This window comes from Stegastes partitus, unplaced genomic scaffold (genome assembly GCF_000690725.1).
Source record: "Stegastes partitus isolate 25-593 unplaced genomic scaffold, Stegastes_partitus-1.0.2 Scaffold509, whole genome shotgun sequence".
NCBI classification, from domain to species: Eukaryota; Metazoa; Chordata; class Actinopteri; family Pomacentridae; genus Stegastes; species Stegastes partitus.
This window is the reverse complement of record NW_007578240.1, coordinates 155,776-181,083: the sequence shown is the minus strand read 5'-3', so window position 1 is coordinate 181,083 and position 25,308 is coordinate 155,776. Positions and strand designations below refer to the sequence as shown.

Sequence of the window (25,308 nt, the reverse complement as noted above, 5' to 3'; positions counted from 1 at the left end):
TAATAAAAATCATAATAATCACACAATAATACCAGATTTCATATATGAACATATACTGTTTTATTTTTAACGGGAATGATTTTAAAAGTTTTGTTAACTCATGGTTACATAACCCTCCCAGTCGTAGCTGCAATTTATTTTTAGTTAACTATAATCTCCGAAGAACATCTTTGCAACCAAGTTACTGTGTTCAGAAAGAATATAAGGAAGGATGGTTGCATTGCATAAATGAGGATTTTGTTGCTACTTAAAAAAACAAAAGTAAACACTATTTCCAATTGCCTTTTTGCTAAATGTTTGGCACTGTTGTCCACTCATCATACTTATTAACACATTGGTATCTGTTTCATCACGGATAGTAGACGTGTTTTCTTTTCTGGTTAATATTTAAAGGGAGCGGCTGCCCCGGGGCTCCATTTGCAACAACACTTAAACACATCATCAGCTGAGCTAAAAAGGTTGTAGACCTTCAGAATAACACGTTTCTTCTTATTTGCTGTTTGTTCCAAAATGATTTGTAGTCTAAGAAATGGCCAGGGCAAGATTATAGGCCAAACCATGCACATTTAGCTCTTAGATGGTGAGATCTGTTGCTCAATAGGGGAACTTTTAGATTTGCCACTTGAACTTTTAGTTGTACGTACTTTTTTCCTTTATATATGTGTCCATATATATGTGTCTGTTTTTGTTTATGTGTGTCCATATATACACACACACACACACACACACACACACACACACACACACACACACGTGTATTTCCACTATGGGGATAAATAAAGAATTATCTTATCATATCTTATCTTTTCTTCACATCTTTATCCGACTCTGGTAAAGACATTTATTTGATAAAGACATGGAGATGCCATGTCCTAAAGGCTAACATCCTCCAGGTTGTCACATCATTCCATTCCTACTGAATCTCCAGTTTTCAACTACTAACATATAAAAAGGCAGAAGCAACCAATGTGTTCAAAGACGGCTCACATAGAGCGCAGAGCTTCCTCCAACATTGTCATTTTCAAAAGTGTATTGTTGCAGTGGTATTGTGGACGGTGATTTGTCAGTTTGAATCATTCAGTCTGTTAAAGAAAGTGGTAAAAACAGTAGAAACTCAAGTGTTAATGGCTCCTTAAGGATTTAAGTATCTGGAACTCCCAACTAGTCAGTCAGAACTGATGAAGCCTCTTGGATGAGAGGTGAAACGTCTTCAAGGAACTCAAGCAAGTCCAGTTGCTGCAGTTAAACTACGAGGATAACCACGACCTGGATGACTGAGAATCTTCACAGACACATGTAAAAACAGTAGACTTTGCCTCTAGGTTTGTAAAATGATAAAATTCACAAACGTACTCGATCCTAAATGTTACCCAAGATACCTCGATAAAATGGGTTTCTCGGTGAAAGTTTGGGCCTGCCTCCTTTATGGTTCGTGATATGACGGCAACATAGGTGCTGCTTTATTTGCTTACATAACGGTCGGTTGGAGATAAAACATACGACTCTTCCCTCTTGCTGATTTCAGTGGAGCGGAAATTTCCAGGGCTGGAAATGGAAGCCAGAGCAGTTCCTCAGATGGCCACTTGAGGCTGGATCCAAAAGGGAGTCAGTCCTCATAGACCCCCATGTGAAAACGCCCAACTTTAAAGCAGAAATAAACTTCTTTACAGCCTGCTACACAAAACTGTTTTGGTGTCTGTTGCCAATTTTCCTGTTTATGACAACTGTAGGAGGGTACATTTTTATATAACTCAGGTGTTTAAACTGTAGCTCATAAAGTTACACATAACTCATTCAGATGACGGGGAAGTATCGTCACAGGACGGTTCATGGCCCAAAGGCGTTGCCCATCTCAGCTCCACTCAAGCTCCACCTCTTTGTTTGGATGAGAAGAGTCGGACGCTGTCATGATGGTGACAGTGATCTGAGCCACCACACTGAGCTTCAAAGCCACTTATGAGTGACAACACAGAGGGTTTGTCCACCTACAGTATGATTTTACTGTTATGTTGGAGTGAAAGTCAGTTGAATTTCAGATGAATGTTGGAGTGAAGAATAGAGATACTGAGAAATCAGGATGTTGTACAGTGCACACAAGACACATATCAAGTGAAATGATGTTGTTGGAATGTAACCAGAACAAGCACAGGAAACACACACACACACACACACACACACACACACACACACACATAGTTTTCCAAGAAACTAGCCATCTGGCGTCCCCGGTTACTACGACAACAGGTCATGGTGACCTCGTCTCCATGACGCTGCCTGTACTTTAAAACTTTTGCTCCAGAGGATGAGTTCGGATTTGACGTCTGTCTGTTGAGATGTGTGATCCGCCAGGAAATAATAAAAATCCCCTGAGGCTGCAACTAACGCGTCTGAGTCTTAACGGATTCTGATCATCTATTTTTCTACAATAGTTACAAACTCCTAAAGCACATCGCTCATTTGGTTTATCCTAAATTAGGAGTGTCACCCTCAGATATGCCTGAATACTCAACTTTACTCGGTTTGTTCCTTCAATGACAGCTGATCATATCTGCTCATTTCAAATACAAAGTGGCTTGAATATTTGTTCATCCTATTTTCTTACGCTTCCCATAAAATCTGACAGGAATGAACTTAAATGTTGTTTTTTTTTAAATGTGTGCCAAAAGTTCTGCAGATTTTTCTTATTGAATTTCTTTTTCCATTCGGCAGGTCACTTTAAATCAGTGAAGCACAAACAAATTTATTCAGTATATCCATCTAAAATAAAATACCCATCCCCTACATTGTTTAAACTACGGCGATGGATTATGTGTTCATTCAGAAAATGTGCATTTAAAGAAGTTTTTTTGGACAGTGATTGATAATAATTGTCTTTTCTTCGTAGCACATATTGCTGTCGCGCTATTTATTTATCAGCTGAGACCACAATCAGTCAGACGCTTCAAGGCTAAGCTGCAGAACTCTCACTGCTTCCTGCTGTCCGCGGTGGTGTACCCATATTAATAAGTGAGTCAGCAATAGGATTCAATAATTGCCTACAACGTCAGTATAGAACAACATCTTCGAGTGTAGGTTTATCTCGCTTTTATCATTATTTTTGTGAATCATTGAAGGGTAATAGTTTGGCAGCTGTTCAAGCCAAGGGACAAAGTTCACTTTGGCTTGTTATTAGTTATTTGAGTTACCAATTATTATGATATTTAGTGCCGCTTTAGCTTTTGGTGGTGCATCAGTACAATTTCAATCAGTTTGATTAAATTAAATATCTTAGAATGAAAAAGTAAGGAAGTCTTTGGAATCGTCTGCTGTCTTTTTGAACTAATAGCGCAGAAATAACTGTATTGTTGTTGTCCCCACTGAACACATTAATCATTCACAGACCCTGACACTCGACAAGATTGCTGGAAAATGTTTTTTTTTTTTACTCGAAAAGGCACAGCCTACTGTATGGCGGAATAAAGACCCTGTGTACCAGTATTAAAGCATCAGTCCAAAGCTGAAATGTGCTGGAGGAAATATTAAGATTTGAGGCTGCTTCTGGGTCTGTAAATATTACCATCATTGGGGACAAATAAATTCCAAGACAGGATAATGTTAGAGCGGTTGTTCACAGTAAATCCGCTACTGAGAGGCTCAAACACAGAAACTCCACTTTTTGGATCAGCTGATGCGATTCTGTAAAAACAACAACTTCCTCCTGAACACGTCTGATCCAGTGATAATGAAGTGATGCCAAGTGGGTTCGCTTCTTTTTCCACCACCACACGGATTATTTAGTGGGTGTGTTAAGTGAAGACCTGAAAGACTCTAATTCTTTGTGTTTTATGTTGACACTATGATGGTCAGAATACATTTTATCACCAGTTATTGTAGAAAACCAGTTAATTCAAAGTGTTATTCTTTCTGCTGTAGAATAGTGGTCAGGTAATATTTTTTGAAATACCTTAAGCATTGCTGGACTCCACTGTCTTGTCGTGTGCAGGGCATTTTGCCTGCTCCCTACAGTGTGTTGTTTCATCAGTGGGAGGTCTCCCTCTTCCGGCCAATTTGACGCACTGCATCTTCTAGTCGTTTGAATATTTCTACTGTGAAACAAGATCCCAAATGCACCAAAGAGATGGTTCTGTTGAAATCCCTTTAATGCAGAAGCAAAGTTTATTGTAACACAAACAAAAATGGTGTCAACAGCAAAGCAATGAGCGGAGAATAACCGGCCTCTCTCACCAGCACAAGCATCCGTAAAACATGTCTGGATGGAAAACAGAAGTATGAGTACTTTACTGAAGTACCCAGATATAAAAATGCTGGAAGACGCACGATGATCGTTATTCTTCTGCAGAATGGGTTTCAACCCTGTTTTAATGATTTACTCCAATGTTTCTAAATTTCCATTGGGTAGCAGTCGTGGGCGAGCTGGTGTGCTCGAGCTGCAGTTAGCGGTGAGGGCTGGTCGGAGAGCAAGGTGGGCGCTACGTAGAGCTTTTTAAAGGGAGTAAAGGTCTAGAGTCACATCTTACTCTGAGGCAGAGAGTGAACACTTTCATAGAAAATAAACTTATCAGTATGTTACTTTGATACACAGAGGTAAGTTTTTTTTAGTGTTTAACCAATGACCAGAGAGGGATTTTAAATATTCTGCTGTGTCCTAAGTATATGGTTTTTGAGATTTGGTTTCATTTTTCTCAGTGTGACATTTTTTTTCTGCAGAGCACCATCACCAGCCTGCATAATGCGTACAGAGGTACTGCCAGACTGGGGACTCCCGCCAAAAGAAAGATGACTGCGTTGACCCATGAAGGGTAAGGTACCGATGCCAGAGATGGAAACTTCTCCTGTAAACCACAAAACGGTATGATTAATGGATTGGCTTTACAACGGCTTTTCAGCATTTACCTTTGCTTACAGAGCATGCAGTAAAATCGATGTATGAGGTGTGTCACAACAGCTCCAGGACTAGTGTCACAAAAGATATATTTCAAACCCAAACTACAAACTATGAGTTCAGACGGTCGAAGAGATTCTGCAGCATTTACCAGGACAAGTCGTGGCTGCTTCACCATGACAACGCGCCTGCTCACAATGCCCTGAGCATCCCACAGTTCCTGGCTGAGAAGAACATCGCTGTGCTGGAGCAACCGCCCTACTCACCCCACCTGGCTCCGTGGGATTTTTTTTCCTCTTCCCCAAGCTCAAGGGGGTCATCAAGGAGACCTGTTTTGAAGACATGGACGACATCAAGATGGCTGTGACGATGGAGCTGCAGAGGATCTCAGAAGAATCTTTCCAGGAGTGCATGGCGGCGTGGCAGAGAAGGCTGGGAAAGTGTGTTAAACTTGTAGTTTGTAGTTTTGATTTGAAATATATCTTTTGTGACACCAGTCTTGAAACTATTCTGACACCCCTCGTATGTTGTGATGATGGAACATTCGAGAGAAAGGCCACATAAAGACGGGATGCTTAAGTTGATGTATTAGCTGATCATACAATGTGTGAACTTACCGATTCGGGGTCCCAGACTAAATAGGTGAGCTCTTGTTGGGCTTGAGAGAACAGGTAGAAAACTAAAATAACCAGGACGATGAGAGGACTGATGAGCCTCCATGAAATCTGCCAGAAGATGGAAGGCTTATGTCCAACCATGAACTTTATGTCCTCATTGAACCTGCCAGATAAGAGATTAGTTTTGGAATATATCATGGTGCAAAAAAAAAAAAGTCGTCCATATTAGTAATTTTGCCACAAACCTCAAGATGTAAAGCAATCACAAAAACAAAATGTGTTGCAGTGACGCCCGCAATGTGCACAAACCTGTCTATGCCGTAGATGTAAACAACAGCGATCATCTCAAACAATCCGATGGTCAGCAGTGGAACAGATCCAGCAAAGTTGTCAAAGAGAGTTACCCAATAAATTCCTGACTGCTGCGCAAACAGGAGGGTAATGACGAAGGCGATAACACATGTAACTCCTGAAACACACAAAGACCGGGAAGCTGGTGTTAAGACACAATTCAGAGCCAAGCTGATTGACTGTGAGGTGATAAGCTGAAGCACCAGTCCGTTACCAGTCAGTGCTTCATGGGGCCACTTTTTAGGAAATACATTCAAGTCTTTCAAGGGGACCACCACTCCCTCAATGTTGCCAAACAGGGTTGAGAGTCCCAGGCAGAGAAGCATGATGAAGAAGAGGACAGACCAGACGGGGGAACCAGGCATCTTGGTGATGGCCTCTGTGAAAACAACGAAGGCCAGACCAGTTCCCTCCACTCCCTGGACAAACACAATGCCGATCAGAATGGGGGAAAAAAACAACAACAGCACGGAGATCTGATGGATTTTGATCAAAATCGTCACCTCACTGAGAAGTTTCTGCATGTCACAGGTTTTGATATCCAGTCCAAGAATAATATCAGGAGAGGAGCTGTTCAGATGATCAAAGGCTTCGTAGTAGTTGTTTGGAGTGATGCTGTCCTCAGGAAGGTTAAATGAGTTCACTAAAGTAATGATGTTTCTGGGGAGGAAATACGTCAGAGATTAGTAAAACCAGACTATTGCATTATGCTTATTAAAGGATAAGTTTATATTTCCTGTCATCTTCTTAATACTCACATATACTCATATCTTCACTGTTCTACTGGCTAATGGGATCATTTCTCCTCTCCATGTTTGCACACTGTTGCTTTGAGATAATTAATGCTTATAGCAAGAATGCTAAAATGCTGACGTTCAGCTGGTATAATTCCCATCATGTTCACCATTTTGGCTAAAGCTAGAGCAGGCACAGCATTTTTGCATTTTTAACTGCACTTTGAGGAGCACGTATTTTCTGCTGGACTGTGTCTGTTTATCACAATTACAAATAAATGCAGTTTAATTGTACAGGAACCTCATTTTGTGGTGACCTGGTTGGATGATTTGATGGCTTGCCTAACTATGTGTCTGCCTACCCGCATGCACGTTGCCTGGAACCAAAGTCTTCCTCAAGACAAGCCAGATAGATTTTTAGAGCCAGTAAGCAGATAGCACAGGAATGGCAGACAAAGCACAGACACTTTTTACACCACAGTCACCTCAACTTGCAAAGTCTGCCACTGCGACATGAAGCAAGAAAAAAAAGACGGTAGTAGAAAAAGTTATAACCCAAAAATAGTAATAAAGCAAGAGGTCAAATCTGATTCTACATAGGAATGGATTTTCCATGCTGGTGGCAACTATGAGAGTCAAAGAACCAGAAAAGTAACAGGTTAATATTGCTGTTCTGGTAGACAAGCAGTTATGTACGAGGTGTGCAAGAAAAGTTTCAGGACTGGTGTCACAAAAGATATATTTCAAATCTAAACTACAAGTTTTCCCCTTGTTCCAAATAACCCCCCTGGAGTCTAACACACTTTCCCAGCCTTCTCTGCCACGCCGCCATGCACTCCTGGAAGGATTCTTCTGGGATCCTTCGCAGCTCCGTCGTCACAGCCATCTTGATGTCGTCCACGTCTTCAAAACAGGTCCCCTTGATGACCCCCTTGAACTTGGGGAAGAGGAAAAAAATCTCACGGAGCCAGGTGGGGTGAGTAGGGAGGTTGCTCCAGCACGGTGATGTTCTTCTCAGCCAGGAACTGTGGGATGCTCAGGGCATTGTGAGCAGGCGCGTTGTCATGGTGAAGCAGCCATGACTTGTCCTGGCAAACGCTGCAGGATCTCTTTGTAGATGTGCTTGTTGATTGTCTGAAGGGGAAAGCTGGTAGTTTGTAGTTTGGGTTTGAAATATATCTTTTGTGACACCAGTTCTGGAGCTTTTCTGACACACCTCGTATTACAGTGACATGATGTAGTTTGAGCGTACCACACTCCACTGATCTCGGAGATTAGTCCTCCAGGTGTACTCAGGAGCGTTCAGGTGTCTTGGAGGAGCGGTTGTGGAGGGAGCCCTAAAGGCAGGATGTGTTTTTTTATTGTAGGCTTTTATATGGTGCTTACTCTTGCTGTTTCTGCAGTTCAGCTTAGCTTTAGGCATGATAGCATGCTTAAAATTGCCAGTTAGCACTGAGCACAAAGCCAAGTTTGTAACTGTCGTGGTACACTGAACACCGAACCTGCGAACTGTTCAACATCGCCGTGTCAACACTCACTCTGCTCGCTGAAGCAATGGTGACAATCAGTCACTGTTTTGATGTATCTACACTAAGGTCTGGGCATATCAGCATCAAGTAATTCAGCCATGAAAACTCCTGTACCCGTAGTGTAAAGGCCCCATCCGTAATAGTCGAATCATATAATGTCAAAAAAAAAAAAAGGTGCAGTATTGTGTTGCAAAACCATAAAAATTAATTGTACTCACTCACTGATGCAGGCGTCATATTTCTCAGTGGCCCTGAAGCCAATGATGGAGTAGGTGACAGTGGCAGCATAGACTGAGGTAAAGCCAGTTATACCAGACAGGATCATGGCGTCTTGCACACAGTTGTTGCTTCGGGAAGCAAATATGGGGGGAAAAAATCTAACTTTTTTGAACAACAGTGAGCAAAATAGTTGCAAGCTGGGAATACTACAGGTCTTCCAAATGTCATTCACTTACTGCACAGGGTTGTAGCTTGAGAAGGAGATGAGTCCTCCCCATGCCAAACCAAAGGCATAGAAGACCTGGGCACCTGCATCCAGCCATGTCGTGGGCTTCATCAGCTCATTCACCTGCAATGGTGAGGCACACAGTGTGATGCAGATATAAACAATAAGATCCAACTTTTTTTTTTCTCTATGAAGATATGAAACATACGTCTGGTGTGAAGAGGAACTTTAACCCGCTCAGGGAGCCTTTGAGAGTCAGTCCTCGGATCAGGAAGATGGCCAGCACTATGTAAGGCAGGATGGCTGTGACGTACACTGCCTGAGGACGTTACAAGAAAACAACAGAATAAGTGGCATCGGATGTGGGATCGAAGCTTAAGTATGTGTTAGAATTAATTTAATAATATCCCCTGTTGAAATTCCGGATCATGCTGATTAAGTAGTGTTTCATAATCGCTTGTTGATTCAAACATGTAAGCAAGACACTAGAGAACCTTGCATTAGAATGAAAGTACTACTTATAACTAGCGAGCTAGTACTACAGAACAATACAATAACAATGCTATTTCTTTGTCTCAATGGATTTTAAACTGGTGAGGATGCCGACACATGTTGGACATGTCGCTTTCCCCTCAGTCTTTTGGCACAATAGAAGGCATGTGGTGCACAAATGCATATTTGAAACAGAGTTGTTGCTTTAAGTTGAGTCAGCTGAAAAGATTAAAAACAGATGACACTGTTTGCAACCATAGACTGTATAAAAGATGGACGTAGCAACCGGTCCCGAAAAATGAAGCCAACCCGGAAGTGTCAAAAACCTGCGTCTGCGAGCTGCTGGCTCCAGAAAGCCCTGGCTTCCATTGACTTGAATTGGAAAAGAAGTGATCACAGATCATGAAATACTGCATTCCTACAGCTCAGGATTTTTTTCTTATTAGTTTCATGGTCAAGTCCAGAGATCAGGTGGCCAATCTGAAAATAAACCAATACTGAATTTTTAAAAAATCCTCAACATTTTGCGGAGCAAGGGGCGTGGCTGGCTCGATTGACAGTCGGCAGCGAAGATGCAGACGAAGCGATCAGAAGGCGGTAAATGTGGGCGGGCAGAGAGGGCCCGCCTCTCAATCCGTCTGACCAATCACTGCTCCTATGGCTCCGCCCCCCTCCGACGATTTTTGCGTCACTGGCTCCAAAAATCCAAGATGTCAACCAGGAAGTAGCAAAACCCTGGCTTCATCACGGAAGCTACGCCCATCTTTTATACAGTCTATGTTTGCAACCATGTTTCAGTGTAAAGCATGTACCTTGAAATTACATCATATGTTGTTATTATTATTCATGATACATACTGTGTATATATAGATAATAGATTCTATTTATGGCAAGAAGAACTAAAGGAGGCAGAGCTTTGGTCAGTGGATTGAAGGTTTAACAAACCTTGCCTGAAGTGCTAATTCCTCTAATGCAGCAGATGCAGACGATTGTCCAGGCAGCTAACAGACAGAGTATGATGGGCCACTGGAGTCCTCCAGACTCAACTATAGAGGTCGAACTGTTCAGAGTCACTCTGTAAAAGTAATAATCCACAGTGGAGCTGTGTTGACACTCTGGTACAAATTCTGAAGAGGGAATAACAATGCATTAACAGTGATGCAGTTTGGGAGTTGGAGGTGGTGTGTGTGTGTGAGAAAACATGTGAATAAATACCTGTCCTATTCTCATTGAGAGGACACTGGGCCCAAGGCAGCGGGTCTTGAAAGGAGTTGAAGAGATACCACATGATCCAGGCTATTAAGGTGTTGTAGTACAGTCCGATCAGTAACGACACCAGCATGGAGGCGATACCTGTGGGAGAGCAACAATAACGGTCATCTCGCTCACAGTCGGTCAGGTACGCACTTTGCTTTATTACTCACCAACACCAGTCAGATAGGGGTTGATGGCCCTCCAAACTCCCACGCTGCCTTTCCTGAGGCGCTGGCCGATGGCAAACTCCAGCAGCAGGAGAGGCATTCCTTCGAGCACCAGCAGGATCAGGTAGGGGATCAGAAATGCACCTGGAAAATGTAAACGTAATCAAAATGTTGGAGGAATTCCACACATAGTGTCCATCAACGTGATACTCAGGAGATCATAAACATGTGACGCATTCCTTTTGTCTCACTGAGAATTCTGTGGAAAAAGGAAAAAATGTATTGAAGTCTATGAGACAATGACTTTTCTTTTCACATGATTTGTGACTTCAGTGAATATTTTCCTGGTGAATTTATGGTCTCAGTGCCCAGTTTCAAGTCTCCTTCAGCGCAGCATGATGTTCATTTTGTACATTACGTTCCCATTTGGAGCAAAGTACATAATAAAGCAGGGTATGTTGAAAGGCTACCTGGTGATTAACAGGTCACCACTGTACCCAAGTGCGTGAGATCCGTCCCTCACTTGTTATGTCTGGTTTTCAAAGAACTAAATCGTGGCACCCGACTGCCCAACAGACGACTTCAAAATGGCCCACCTTTTATAGACATATACAGACATGTCTATGTGTGGTCTTCACCCTAAACACTTGGCCGTTAAGTTGCCCCATTCTTTTCAACCTTGCTGGCATTATGGCTCCTAGGATGCCGGTGTTAGTTGATTCGTTGATGTATTGATTGATCAGTTAATGTCTTCGCTCCAGGCATCTCACCAGCTCTCATGGATTTTCATATTCTTGGTCCTTGTAGGATGAATCCTGATGATTGTGGTGATGCCCTGACTTACCGGTGCCACCATGAGGTTTACTTTTGTGTTTTTTTAATAAAATGTGTTCATGACTATCGTAGACTGCAAAGACATTTACTACAGATGTTTACTGTCTATTCAAAGATTTGTATTTTAGACAAAGTATGTCTAATTGACAATATGAGGTTAAAAAAAATCAATATGTGTATATTATATTTCTGAACAGATACTTTTTGGTGACAGGAATTAACAGCAGTAATTAACAACAATATGTCCTCAACTGAGAGGCTTTTTGTTTTTGTTTTTTTTTTAACACTCAAAGCAGTTTAAAATATAACACCAGTGTTTTTCACATACCAACGTCACACATGGCTGCAACTGATAGCATGGACTATGAACTGAGGTTTTTAATCATGTGGGCGTGAACTCTCTAGTTAACATATGACAGAAAAGGAACTAATTATAATTTCTAAATATTCATCCTGTGGAATTGTTCAATTCCCTGCAGCTAAATGTGCAGCATTCCAGTGACCCTCTGAACAGAGATGCATTTTACGACCCACAAATGTACAGCATATCACTGTGAGCGTTTTGTTCAGACTGTAGGGTCTCGGCCTCATAAACCACGACAAAGGTTAGCCATTACTTCAAAAGACCTAATCATTAATATAGCTTGATGGCAAACCTATGGACACTCTCTTTTAGCCTTGAATGAGTGATATATTAAACTTTCCTTTATGCAGAAAATAGTTTGAGCCAGAACCAGTGATTTTAGTCAAATTAATTGGTCACACTTCAGATATTTCGCAATACTAGTCCCTCAGAGAAAAAAACATACACATAAGGAACTACAAAAACTCCTATATGATCACAATTTCCTGAGTACCACAACCACACATTATTGTTTCCTTCAGTCATACGACCACTCAAGCAGTCATGTGCCTTTTCTGTTTTAGCTTACCTCCTCCATGACTTTGACACAAGTAGGGGAACCGCCACACATTGCCGAGCCCAATGCAGAAGCCCACACATGTTAGTATGTACTGGGCTTTGTTGTCCCACTTGGGTCTGTCCGCAGCCTCCTCCTTCTCCATCCTCTCCAGATCCTCATGGCTGGGGATCCGGAGGTCCAGTCCTGGGTTAGGAAGTACCAATCTCATTGCGACCACATGCACACTGAAGCCTAGTGGAGTCTGCTACTGTTGATACATGGTAGAGGGCGAGTATACACTGTAAAAAAAGTCAGTATACAGCAAAAGACCGTCAAATAGCAACAGTAAAAGATTACATAACCGTTCATCGAGAGACTGGAAAAAACTTTGTTTTTTACTGCAAAAAAAGGTTAATATCATAGTGATTTACAGTGAAAACAAATAAATATGCATACATTTTCAAAGAAAATACTAAAAAATATCTAAAAACCTTAAATTTTATGGACTTATTAAGGTAAAACTACAACTTACAGACATGTGCACATTCAAATTTACAGTATAAACCTGTTGATTGTGAAGCAAACCTTCATTTTTACAGAAGCAAAAATGTCGACAGTTAAACTGTAAAAAGGGGAAACATCAGCAGTAAGACAAAAAAAAATGAAAGTGGTATCTTATCATAGAAAAACATTTAACTTCCACAAATGACAAAATAGTGAAATGAATAAAGATTAACGGGGAGAACATGCAAACTCCACGCAGGAAGATCCTGATGCCCCCACTGAGATGCAAAACTTCTTGCTACGAGGCCACAATGCTACCAACCTTGCAGCCCAGTCCAAAAACATGTTGAGGTTAATTGGTGATTCTAAATTGTCTGTAGGTGTGAATGTGAGTGTGCTTGGTTGTCTGTCTCTAAGTGTAGCCCTGTGATAGACTGGTGACCTGTCCAGGGTGTCCCCTGCGTTCACCCTCAGTCAGCTGGGATAGACTCCAGCCCCCCCATGACCCTAGTGAGGATTAAGCAGTGTATAGATAATGGATGGATGCCTCACGTCCACCTTAAGTGGGTCCGCCTTAAATGTCAGGATTGTGTGAGGGTTGTTGTTTTTCAGCTAAACTGCTGGTTTACTGTTTAACCTCCTGAGAACCAAAGAAGAAAAGTGTCGTACAATTTCTGTTTTTGTGTGATTTCCTTTCTTTAAAAAAACACCTTACACTTTTATTTTTTTAAAATATAATTTTTATTTTAATTTCACAGCATGTACACTGTAGAGCAGTGATCTCCAACCTTTTTTGCACTACAGACCGGTTTTACGCACAAATTTTTTCTACGGATCGATCATTGCACACATAACAAAATAATAGTTTTTTTGTATTAAGAAGTTTCACGAACGAATAAAATTACTTGTTACATATGTGTTTACTTTTTCTTCTGTCTCAGCATTGAGTCTTTCCCACTTTCCAAAGAAGCTCTCCGGAGACGTTTGCTTTTTTTTTGTCCATTTTGACGGCTTCGTTTAACTCAGTGGTTCTCAAACTTTTTCTGTCGCGCCCCCCTTTGTAAGAGGAAAACATTTCAGACCCCCCCACCCCAACAAAATTATTACAAAATGGGTCAAGTTTACCTTTTATTGCAAAAAACAATCTCAGTCTGCTGTGCAAATAAGAAAATACCTTCAATTTCAACTCCATCAGACTGCATTCTCCAATAAAAATATAAGGAAATGTGCAAACACCTTTTTAGAACAATAACAACAACAGTACGTTTAATCTGGGTTCATCCTTAAAGCATGAGGTGCAACCTGTGCAAAGAAACAAAAACCAGTGCAGAAATTTGGCAAGAAAGATGAGGTCTTTAAATTTGTGCGGCTCAACTCAGTTTCACAGCACCAGTGGCTACAAAAAGTCTATTTTCTCCTGCACAGCATTTCAAAACTGTAACAAATTGTAGCATATGGTTAATAAAATAATTATAAATAAATCTGTCCCTGTTGGTCCCAGCATTTTGAACTTTTCAGATTATGCTCAGACCATGATCACCAATAAATGTTGTGAATTTGGTGGCTTTAAGTCCTTTGGGGTCAGAAATAGAGGGGGGTGCAGACCCTACTACCAGAATATGCACCACCCCCTCCCCAGTAAATCTGGAGGGGTGAATTTTTAACTTTTCTCAGTAAGCTCAGACCAAATCTGTCCCTGCTGTTCTCATTATTTCCACGTGACCATGTACAGACAAATATTAAATATTACTGTTAGACTTTTTTTTTTTTTTTCATCTACAGGCAAATGACTGTCACAGAGGGGGGGCTTTTTCCAGCAAAACACGGAGTACGTGCTGGCAACAATAAACCGATCAGACAACAGTACTTAGTACGCTTAACCCCGCCACTTTTTATACGTAATGCGTAGGGTGCTTCAGCATTATATTGCAATACATTTGTAAAGCTGGAATCGTCACCGAACAGCCAAGTACCGGCAACGAGACTGACTCGGATGATGAAGAGAGGGATCCGGGCAAGTTTGATGCCGACATCAAACAGCTGTTTAATTCAGAGACTGAAGATGAAGAATTTGATGGATTTGTGGAAGAGGAAGGAACATTATATTTTTCTGTACCGGTACTTGTTGTTACAACTGAGTTAAATAAAGTTTGATTTGCCGAACTGTGTTGTTTTTCTTAATGCATCTTACAGTCCGGTGTGCCTTTTGTGTGTACGTAGCATAGACTGTATAAAAGATGGACGTAGCAACCGGCCCTGAAAAATGAAGCCAACCCGGAAGTGTCAAAAACCTGCAGTATCACTACGTCCACTAGTCCTGGCCCCAAAAAGCCCTGGCTCCCATAGAAATGAATTGGAAAAGAAGTGATCACAGATCATGAAATACTGCATTCCTACAGCTCAGGATTTTTTTAAAATTACTTTTCATGGTCAAGTCCAGAGATCAGGTGGCCAATCTGAAAATAAATCAATACTGAATTTTTAAAAAATCGTCAACATTTTGCGGGGTAAGGGGCGTGGCTGGCTTGATTGACAGTCGGCAGCGACCATACAGATGAAGCGAGCATAAGGTGGTAAATGTGGGCGGGCAGAGAGGGCCCGCCTCTCAATCCGTCTGACCAATCGCTGCTCCTATGGCTCCGCCCCCCTCCGACGATTTTTGCATCACTGGCTGCAAAAATCCAAGATGTCAACCAGGAAGTAGCAAAACCCTGGCTTCATTTTCTCAGTGCAGAAACCAACGGGTGACGTCACGGTAGCTACGTCCATCTTTTATACAGTCTATGGTCATGTCACAGTCAGAGAATCACTGGTTTAACAGCCGAGCATGAAAACTGACTCTCAAGTGCGGAAAACAACCATAGATGGAAGTGACGGGAAGACGAGCTAATCATTTTTCAAAATAAAACATCCTGTAGACTGCGCTGGAAATAAAAATAAAACAATAGAACTTTTTTTTTTTTTCTTTCTGTGCGGCCCAGTACCGGTCCACGGCCCGGTGATTGGGGACCGCTGGCTTAAAGTACATGTGACTAAAGTTCGGAGACACAATAAGGTGGTTTTTCTAAACTGAAATTGTAAGACTGAGGTTTGAACAGCACTGTTGGTTTAATTTTACGTGTCAACTTTTGTTCAAGGGAAACATGGCAGCATTTTATAGCACTAAGGTCCTGCTACTTGCTTATTGTGCATTTTGGCTTGATGACTTCAGCCCAGTCATAACTTTGCCTTTGTAATGTTGTATGTCATTTATATTTTGAAGCAGTATTCTTTCTTTTTGCGAGTCATGTTTTCCTGAAAATGGTTTTGTGAGATGAATGTGAGAATAATAAGTAGAACCTTATCAGTTAAGCTGTAAAATGTTTTGCAGTGATTTTGCAAAGGTCAGACTGTGTTGAAGACGACAGAACGGCCACTGAAGGACACTTGAGATTGTTCTTCAGTGGTTTTCTGACACATAGACAAAAGAAAAGAAAGTTTAAGGGTGGTGACACAGCTAAGACATGAGAATGTCTTTCAAGATTGGTTAAATAAACACGTATCTCTGATATTTTACTCATTTGTCGGCTGTCTAAATCTTATTTTGTCTTAATGAGCAAGAAGCGAGGTGTCTCATTCCGGCTCTTTTCAAGCCCTGAATTTGAACTGCGACCTTAAGGAAACGATTCAAAGGCTCTTTGAAAGGAAATGGTGAGATTTCAAGCCGTATTAAAGCCAAACTATTTATTGATTAATTTTTTAAACAACGTTCTAAAAGGTTTTTTTCTCCATCTCTTTGTAGTACAGCTCTGTTTTTGTGAACAGCGTCAGAAGAAGATGACAGATGAAGACGGAATCCAACCTTGGCTGGAAATTATTGGTATGTGTTTTACTAGTTTGGCCACTTGGATGGCCTCGCTTTTAATGTTATTGAATGTGACCGTAGTTATTTAATTGTAATATAAAATGTGTGCATTTTAGGGACTGTGTTTCTGTCTTGTACCGCTTTGTTCATTTACCTAAAATCCCAAGTACATTTAAAAGTTCTGTTTCTGCCATCCTCTGCCTAGCTTGGTTATTTGCCTCCAAAAGTCCCTCAAAAATCTAGAATTTGTTGGAAACTTGACATTTATTTTAATTTTTTAATAAGAAAACAATTTTTTTAAACATTTCTTTTACTTTTCTGGTCTGCATGAGACTCACCCGTCTTTGAGATTCAGTAAGAGGTAGGCAGTGGTATTGTTCACTTGGGGGCAGAAAATGCAAACTTTTATCTGCTTAGCTCAGGTTCATGGTCCAGGTAGGCTGTTAAAGGAAGCTAACAGTACAAAATATAGATTGAATGGAAGGGGCGCAGTCTTTTTGCAGCTTTATTGAGCCATAAACTTCAAGTTCCATGATAAATTAATAGTGACTGTTTTACAGCTGAAAATTAGTGTTTTGGGTTGTTTTATGTCTTTATGTCACTTTCTCATGAACAGATTTAGCAAACTTAACACTTAAGAAGTCATTTTTCATGGGAGCTTATTTTGACATAAGGTTTTATTTATCTTTGAGCATTTTTTGCATTCACTGCATTGATCAAAACTTTGTGTCAACATTTTTTCTACAGAAAAAACATGTTTTCTACAGTAAAAGTTAATGTTACCTATCCAATATACTGTTTTGTCTTGTACGGATTCCCCCCTTTTTAGTGGTACTTTCCTGGCAACCACAGCTGCTGGTATTTTACCGTAAATTTGACTTTTTTTTTTTTTTTTTTACAGTGTATGTATATGAACATCCCCGGGTGCATTCAGCAATGTTGAAACAGCTTTATGGTCTTTTGCTTTATCTGTTGCACAGATGAACCAGGGTACACTCTGTTCGTTTGTCCTTTTTTTATTGTGTTTGTAAAGGAAAAAGATTCGAAACACCGACAACAAAAATTCAAAGATTAGAAGCTTCGGTGAGAAATGAGTGTCGTCATTGTTTTGTCTTATTTTGAAGGGCTTTATTCAAAATGTCAGTGTTATAAATTGAAATTAAAATGAGATTTCTGTATTTTTATGAAAAATGAAACTGTGCTGCCAGGAAAAATCATTAAAACAGCAGAACCACTTGATCATATTTGGCTTTTTTTTATTTTGATGGCACATATTTTAAAAAAAATGGTAACCATTTAATTTTTCTTTTATGTCTGAACAGAAGATTAGAGAACAGATTACAACAGTTTATAGCAGAGGAAGTGCAGTGCTGTAATATACATTAAAACCTTACAATAATCCTTAATAATAGGCCACAAAACACTATAAAAAAAACACTAACGTGGGCCAGAAGGCCACTGATGCCATAAAGTGTTCTTTTTTAGCTTAAAGTTATCATTACAGTATATAGAAAGTTTTTAACAAGAATTATTTCCTCTGTGGAGGATTATTTACAACATACAACAATATGCTATCTGTATATATGAGAAACATGCATTTAGTAAACTTACAACATTAGAAGAACAGTTAGATATTTGAAAAAAATAGTCCTTTTTATGTCTTAAAAAGAATAAATTAGAAGATTTAAAATCCCAAAGCTGACATGAGCTTTAGAGGTGTTTGTTATCTTGGAACATGGAACAACAGCTAAACTAACCAGATTGTTATGTAGCTTCATACTGAGCATATTTCACCAAATGTCCAACTATTCTCTGAATGTCCAACGTAGACTGACGTGTGAAACATGACACAGAAAGAAAAGCCTTAATATTACAAAGGTATGAAAAGCATTATATATATATATATATTACTGTCTCCTTTAAAGTCTTGTACACAACAGGTAAATGCTTAATATACAACAATAAGTCCACAATCACATTTAATAGTCCAAGTACAATTTATCTAAAACTTCATTTTGGCAGAGATGGTGTCCACATCAAAGTCAGAGTATTTCTTCTTCTTGCAGCATTTCCTTTGGAAGAGTTTGTAGAGAGCGAAAAAGGGGATGGCTAGGCTGGGAATTCCAGCCAGGATGAAGATGATGACGTAGATCCAGGAGGGGTAGTCACGTGCGTCAAGGGTGGGAAAGACGTCCTATGGTCAGATTCAAATAACATTTTAGTATATATATATATATATATATAGCAACATAACAAAATAACAATGACTTGTTTTTAACTGTAATTAAAGATAAGGAACAAACATTTCCTGTTTAACTTCTAATACAATAACACATGTAAAAGTCTTCTGGCTGCTATTGTGTTGAACCTGATTGTTGAAACTTTATGAAGCTACTGTGAAACACACTTACCGCATCCTTGTCCCAGACCTGATAGGTGAGACTTTTGGTGACTTGAGTAACAAAGTAGAAAATCAAGATGACGACCATGATGAGGGGGCTAACCACTCTCCACGTCACCTGCCAGAAAATATTGGGCTTGTGGCCGATCATAAACTCGATGTCCTTGTTAAACCTGTTGGGAAGCAGTGAGGAGAAAGACTTAATGCAGCTGAGCATGTATGAAACCGTCCATAAAAGACGACCTTGCGCTTTTATCAGCTCCTGTAAATATGGCAGCACGTGTGGCTGTTAGCTCGGCGGGTGATACCGACGTGGACTCCAGTCTTTTGTCTGAGATAACTTTGTGTCACAAAAAAATGACACATCTTTTGCACATTTGGCATAATTTATGAATTAAAATTAACTTTAATATACAACTAAAGTTAAAATCACGTGTTTACTACCTTCATCAACAGTAACTATTAAAACTAACAGAATACAGATTTTGCACATTCCTCACCATAACATCACAAGGCACACTCTGTTCTTTTTTTTTTATCTCTCCATAATGACTGTAACACATTATCTCTGATCCAAGGTCAGAAGACAGTACTGTTAACAACACAGTCCTCTTTAGGACTCATGTCTGCCTCATGTAAAAAAAAGCAGCAGATCTGACAGAGAGCGCAGGAAACAACATGGTTTCTGCTGCACGCACAACTGGGTTCAGTGCATCGTCCGGGGGAGCCGTGGAGGACAAAGAAAACTTCTAAAACTTCCAGTGAGACGACATCATTATGATACCTTTTTACCTCATTGCCTCAATTAAGAAAATTTAATAGAGTGTATCCCTAATGAGGGAGGACACATGTCAGACTTCAGCCATGTTTATACATATTGCCTTCCTGTTGCCAAGACAGAGCTTTCTGTCTGTCGTATAATTCAAGGAGTTCAGACACACAATTCACCTTTTTTTTGCCTGGATGGATGCATTCTTTCTATTGCCCATGTTGGTATTTGTCACAGGAATGCCGTGACAAACTGCAGTAGTAGTAATAATAATAATAATAATACTGAAAGCCAGAGGTGAATGTCTCAGTATTTTGTGGCGTAGAGTTTTAAATCTGCTTTCTGTGGCAGCATTTCCACACAAGAAAAGTTTTGGTGTGTCCTATATATAAAAAAAGAAGAAGCTTGGTGACTGTATTTAAAAGATGGCCCTGGCTACAGTGAGCACACCCATTGGTTTGTGAACTATCACTTTTGAATAGTTTGGAATTTGCTTGCTGCTATCTTGGTCTTTTGAAAGCAGACGTAACAAGCAAACAGCGATACATCAGCAACCTCTTAATGACAAGGTAAACCCGCCCTAAGGCATACCCTGTTTGATCCTCTATTTTACTTCAAATGGGATCATAATTCACTAAATCTACTAATCTCTTATTAAAAAGCTCCTCAAGTTGCTAAAAAGGTATTAGTTTAGACACCGGTGCCTACTAATGAGCACCGACTCACCTGTCTACACCATAGATGTAGATGACGGCAAACATTTCACAGAATCCGATGACCAGGAGGGGTATCGAGCCCGCAAAGCTGTCAAAAAGAGCTAGCCAGTAGTTCCCAGAGCGTAGAGCAAATATGAGCCCAAGAGCGAAAGAAACTAGGCAAGTCAAGCCTGAAAAAACAACACAAACAAGTGGTTAGACCCCAGATTTTCTAATGTGGACACGCAAATGTGTTTTACATTCAGTAGGAAATATTAGAAAATTACCACAGACGATTTCTTTTGACCAGCTTCGTGGCAGTATTCCGAACTCCTGCAAAGGAGCCACCACTCCCTCGATGTTCCCAAACATAGTGGAGAGGCCGAGACAGAAGAGCATGATGAAGAAGAGGACGGCCCAAAGAGGGGAAACAGGCATCTTGATGATAGCCTCTGTGAACACGATGAAGGCCAAACCTGTTCCCTCCACACCCTGAAGGAAAATAGGCCGTGCATTTCAAGAACTGATTCGATGTTCGATCATTTTCGTGCCACTAATAAAACAAGCTTTCTACCAACCTGACTGAGGAAAGTCTGAATGTTGCATTCCTGTAAGTCCAACCCTTGGATGATGCCTGGATTTGTCTGGTTGAGGTGGATCAGGGCCTCGTTGTAGTTGCTGTCTGTGATGCTGTTCTCAGGGTAGTTGAAAGCATTCAGCATCTTCATGATGTTGCTGCAAAGAAGAAAAGACAGATTGACAACAGTCTGGTCGAAGTGGATCAAACTCACGTGCATTCTTTAAGGCGATCTGAAGCTCACTCTGCCATGCAGTCGTCATAGTTCTGCGTGGCCCTGAAGCCGATGATGGAGTAGATAACTGTTGCAGAGTACACGGAGGTGCAGCCATTGATGATGGAGATGAGAACGGCGTCCTGCTCACAGTTGTTACTGCAAGAACATGTGAAAGAGGACGTTGTGTGAAAAGAACTGCTGAACAGACGGTTCCCCTGTAACTGTGCAATTAAGACTTTTACTCACTGAATAGAGTTGTAACTGGAGAAGGAGATGAGACCTCCAAAAGCCAAGGAGAAGGAGTAGAAAACCTGAGCCCCTGCATCCAGCCAGGTTGCTGGATTCATTAACTCATCCACCTATAATGGGAAAAAATACAGTATGTTCACAATAAGCGTACGGCCGTCTGCTAAATATTTAAAACTGACAGTAAGCGTTCTCTACCACAGCCACTGTTAATAATTAATGCTTGAAGCTTTTCTAAACCATGATTATGGTTTTGTTTTATCTCAAGTTCAATTTTCCGGGATAGACAATAAAAGCAGGAGAAAAATGGGAATTTGAACAATAGTGGTTGTTGCTCAATTGCATTCGGTAAATGGCTTTAAAGATGTTATCTAGCCTTTGTATTGGAATTTTAAGTATTGTCTGCACTGTGTTTCAACCTTCATTATCAGCTTTTATCAGTGTTGTGCTGACAGTTTATTGCAAACACTGTAATAAAATAATTTATTCATTCATGGTGGTTATCTAATGTTTCTGCGCACGAGAGGACACGGGGTGTTCAGAACAGCAACCGTCCTGAAGAATAGCCTTTAAAAGAGAAGATGATTGATACCACTTTTTAATGTAGAGGGCTAGAAGACTAGAGACACGAAGAAACAGCAACGTTAGAAGAAATCTGCTGCTGTAAATCTGCCTGATTAACAAAAAATTCATTCAAACATATGTGTCGCCAACGAAAGCATGTCCACGTGATGTAGCCTATCAGTCTTTAGTGCAGTCCGCTAACACCAGCTAGGCACTTGTTAGCAGCTAACAACATGTTTCTCGTTGTCTATAGGCAGCAAATGGGCAAAATATAATGTAATAAATAAGTAAAAGAAAAAAATTGCTTTAGGATATAGTAACCTATTTTTTCCATGCTGGTGTAGTTTAGTTTGTTACATTTCTCTGTTGGTAGCTTCAGTTATAATAAAGTGTTTTTTAATGCAGTGCTACTGCTAGCTTAGCTTGCAAAACTTTCCAAGTAGCTTGCCCACAGGCCCTAACCTATAAAAACTGTACATGAAATTGTGGTTTAACAAGGGTTCATGTGCTAAGCCTTATCTTAACTTCTTTTAATCTATCTTCCTATTTCTTGTCTTTACGTTAAGCTAAGCTAACAAGCTGACTGCAAGCTGTAGCCTCAAGGCCAAATTATGTTTTACTTTAGAGGTGCTTTGATTTGTACTTGCTTTCCATCGATGGTACCCAAACAAAGTAGAAAGTTCTGATTTTCTTTGCACACAGAACTCTTTCCGTGGGAGTCCTGTGTGGCTTTTCTATGTTCGACATGAGGGTTAACAAGACCAGCTGTGTAGCAGACCCATGTGTATCTTTTGCAGTATGAATAGAGCGGCATGTGCGACCATTGTCAGCTGTTAAAGTCTTCATCAGTCATGTGGAAACCGTGAACTGGCAAACAGACCTAACCACTCCAGGACACAATGAGACTTTTCCCCTCAACAAATGATGGTGAAATTGCACGATATTAATTATGCTGACAGCTGTTGGGTTGGTGTGTAACATCTTTGCTTACATCTGGTGTAAAGAGGAACTTGATTCCCTCTGTAGAGCCTTTGAGAGTCAATCCTCTGATGAGAAAGATGGTGAGGACAAGATAAGGCAGGGTGGAGGTGATGTACACAGCCTGAGAAGTGAAAGAAAGCCGTATGACCCAAAAGTAATCAGAATTAATTCAATATTTGAACCAACGCATATGCAGAAATCATGTGGTCATGTGTCAGATGTAATGCGACTTCCACACCTTGCCGGAGGTCTCAATGCCACGGATGCAGCAAACATAGAGAACAGTCCAGGCGGCGGTCAGAGCCAGGACCATCCACCACTGCAGACCGCCAGCTTCATCAATAGCCAACGATGTGTTGAGAGTCTCTCTGTACCAGAAGTAGTCGGTCGTGCTGCTTCGTGCACACTCCTCCACGTAGCCTTTAAAACACAGACAGCAACGCAGTGTCAGCAGCTTTCCAAGAAATTGTTACCACAAACTGCACAACGCATTTTGGTGGATTATGGCGTACCTGTGTTGTTAGCATTGAGTGGACATTGGCTCCAAGGCAGAGGATCCTGAAAGGAATTGAAGAGATACCACATGATCCAGGCCATGATGGTGTTGTAGTACACGCCCACCAAAAGTGAGACCAGCATGGATGCGATACCTGCAGCAGAAAGAAAAAATGTGGCAAAGGTGCAACAGTAGCATTCTGATGTTAAGCAGCTATATTGTTCACCATGTTCACCATCTTAGTTTTAGCATGTTAGCATGTCAATAGCACCAAGAGCATCTGAGGGTGGTGGGAGCAACAGGTTTGGCAGTCGTTTGACCTGATGAGGGACTACAATTCATTCTAAATTTTTCAATATGGTTGTTTACCAAAAGTCTATATATTGTAAGTTTACAGCAATCTATTGAATTCTTGTTGCCATGAAAGTAAACCATATGGGAAAAGTCAGAGGATCACCAAAATTCACTGAGATCCATCTTTTGGGGATCATCAAAGTCTGTACAAAGTTTCATGCTAATCAATTCAAGTTCAGTCAGAACCAAGGATGACTTAGACCAAAACTACTGACACCCCTTGAATCTTTGCTGCAACAAAGCAACAAACAACCAAATGTATAGGCTTTTTAGTACACACCGACTCCCGTCAGGTAAGGATTGATCGATCTCCACACTCCCATGCTGCCCTTCCTCAGGCGCTGACCAATAGCAAACTCTAAGTGCAGCAGCGGGATTCCCTCCAGAACCAACAGAATGAGGAACGGGATCATAAACGCCCCTAGAAGCACATTAGGCACAATGGTAATGAGTTAGCAACATGGTGTCATTCATTTAATTTGTCACTTTAACAAATATTCAGCAGTCAGCTTCACTCACAGACGTGTTCCCATAAAGACACCCATAAACAGTAAAAAGCTTTGTACTTGCTTTATTACAGACACATAAAATTTTACAAACTATGAATAAAACTCAGACCTTCGCTTTCACATAATGATAAAATTTGACCAAAGGAAGTTTATTTTATTCTTGTAGTTCTAATATATAAAAATTAACAAATCTATGCAAACCGACAAAATGCATTTTTAGTAAACAGATCTGGTGATTTATCAGTCTTGCAAAAGGGAAAAAGGCATTTCCATAATGGTTAAGGTAGAATTCTGATATGCTGACAGTCTATCTATGCTCTTTCAACCAAACTCGGGTTACTCAGTGTTTCAGATAATTGATTTGTTTAAAATTGATTGTGACCTTAAAAGATGTAATTTTTAGTGCTTTCATCTCCTTGAATAAGATTTTTTTTTTTTTAAAAAGAAGAGTTTCTAGTTTGTAGAAAGTACGTTTGTCCCCCTCTGGTGACTCGTCTAAATTCTGAAATCTTTCAAACGTAGTTATCTCCGCTTACCTCCTCCATGGCTTTGACACAGGTATGGAAACCTCCAGACGTTACCAAGTCCCACACAGAAGCCCACACAGGTGAGCAGATACTGGGCTTTGTTGTCCCATTTGGGCCTCCCATCAGCTTCTTCCTTTTCCATCACCTCCAGCTGTTCGTGAGTGGGGATCCTGTCATCCAGTCCCGGGTTTGGGAGCTTCAGCTTCAGCTTCATGGTGGCTGTTTTAAAACTTCACTGGATGCAGAACTGAAAAAATTGCAGCTGCTGAGTCTCCCAGTTGCTGGTTCTGCTATGTTCTCAAACCTTCAAGACTCGTTGTGCTTTCCGAAGGTAATCGCCTCCTCTCTGCAGAACTGATTCTCTGTGGACTGTCTCTCCCACTGACGCCTTACTGTATGTCTAAGTAAAGGACACTG

The 25,308-nt window shown here is 40.6% G+C and overlaps 2 protein-coding genes across 2 annotated transcripts; both read right to left on the bottom strand.

The window, feature by feature from the left end:
* Positions 1-4,682: 4,682 nt before the first annotated feature.
* Positions 4,683-12,436, bottom strand: LOC103361523 (sodium-dependent neutral amino acid transporter B(0)AT1-like). The gene is made up of 12 exons (XM_008287625.1): positions 12,238-12,436; positions 10,475-10,615; positions 10,266-10,403; positions 9,996-10,177; positions 8,767-8,877; positions 8,569-8,681; positions 8,332-8,460; positions 6,354-6,510; positions 6,065-6,269; positions 5,809-5,968; positions 5,500-5,662; positions 4,683-4,832 (listed from the first exon to the last, which is right to left on the bottom strand). The coding sequence occupies exons 1-12, from the start codon at positions 12,434-12,436 to the stop codon at positions 4,683-4,685; spliced, it is 1,848 nt and encodes a 615-aa protein (XP_008285847.1).
* A 5,403-nt stretch (positions 12,437-17,839) lies between these two features.
* LOC103361512 (sodium-dependent neutral amino acid transporter B(0)AT1-like) lies at positions 17,840-25,105 on the bottom strand. Its single transcript, XM_008287609.1, has 12 exons — positions 24,901-25,105; positions 24,136-24,276; positions 23,518-23,655; positions 23,244-23,425; positions 23,016-23,126; positions 21,461-21,573; positions 21,242-21,370; positions 20,999-21,155; positions 20,708-20,912; positions 20,452-20,611; positions 18,967-19,129; positions 17,840-18,749 (listed from the first exon to the last, which is right to left on the bottom strand). Exons 1-12 carry the CDS (start codon positions 25,103-25,105, stop codon positions 18,558-18,560), a joined length of 1,896 nt encoding a protein of 631 aa, XP_008285831.1. The 3' UTR covers positions 17,840-18,557.
* Between the last annotated feature and the right edge of the window lie 203 nt (positions 25,106-25,308).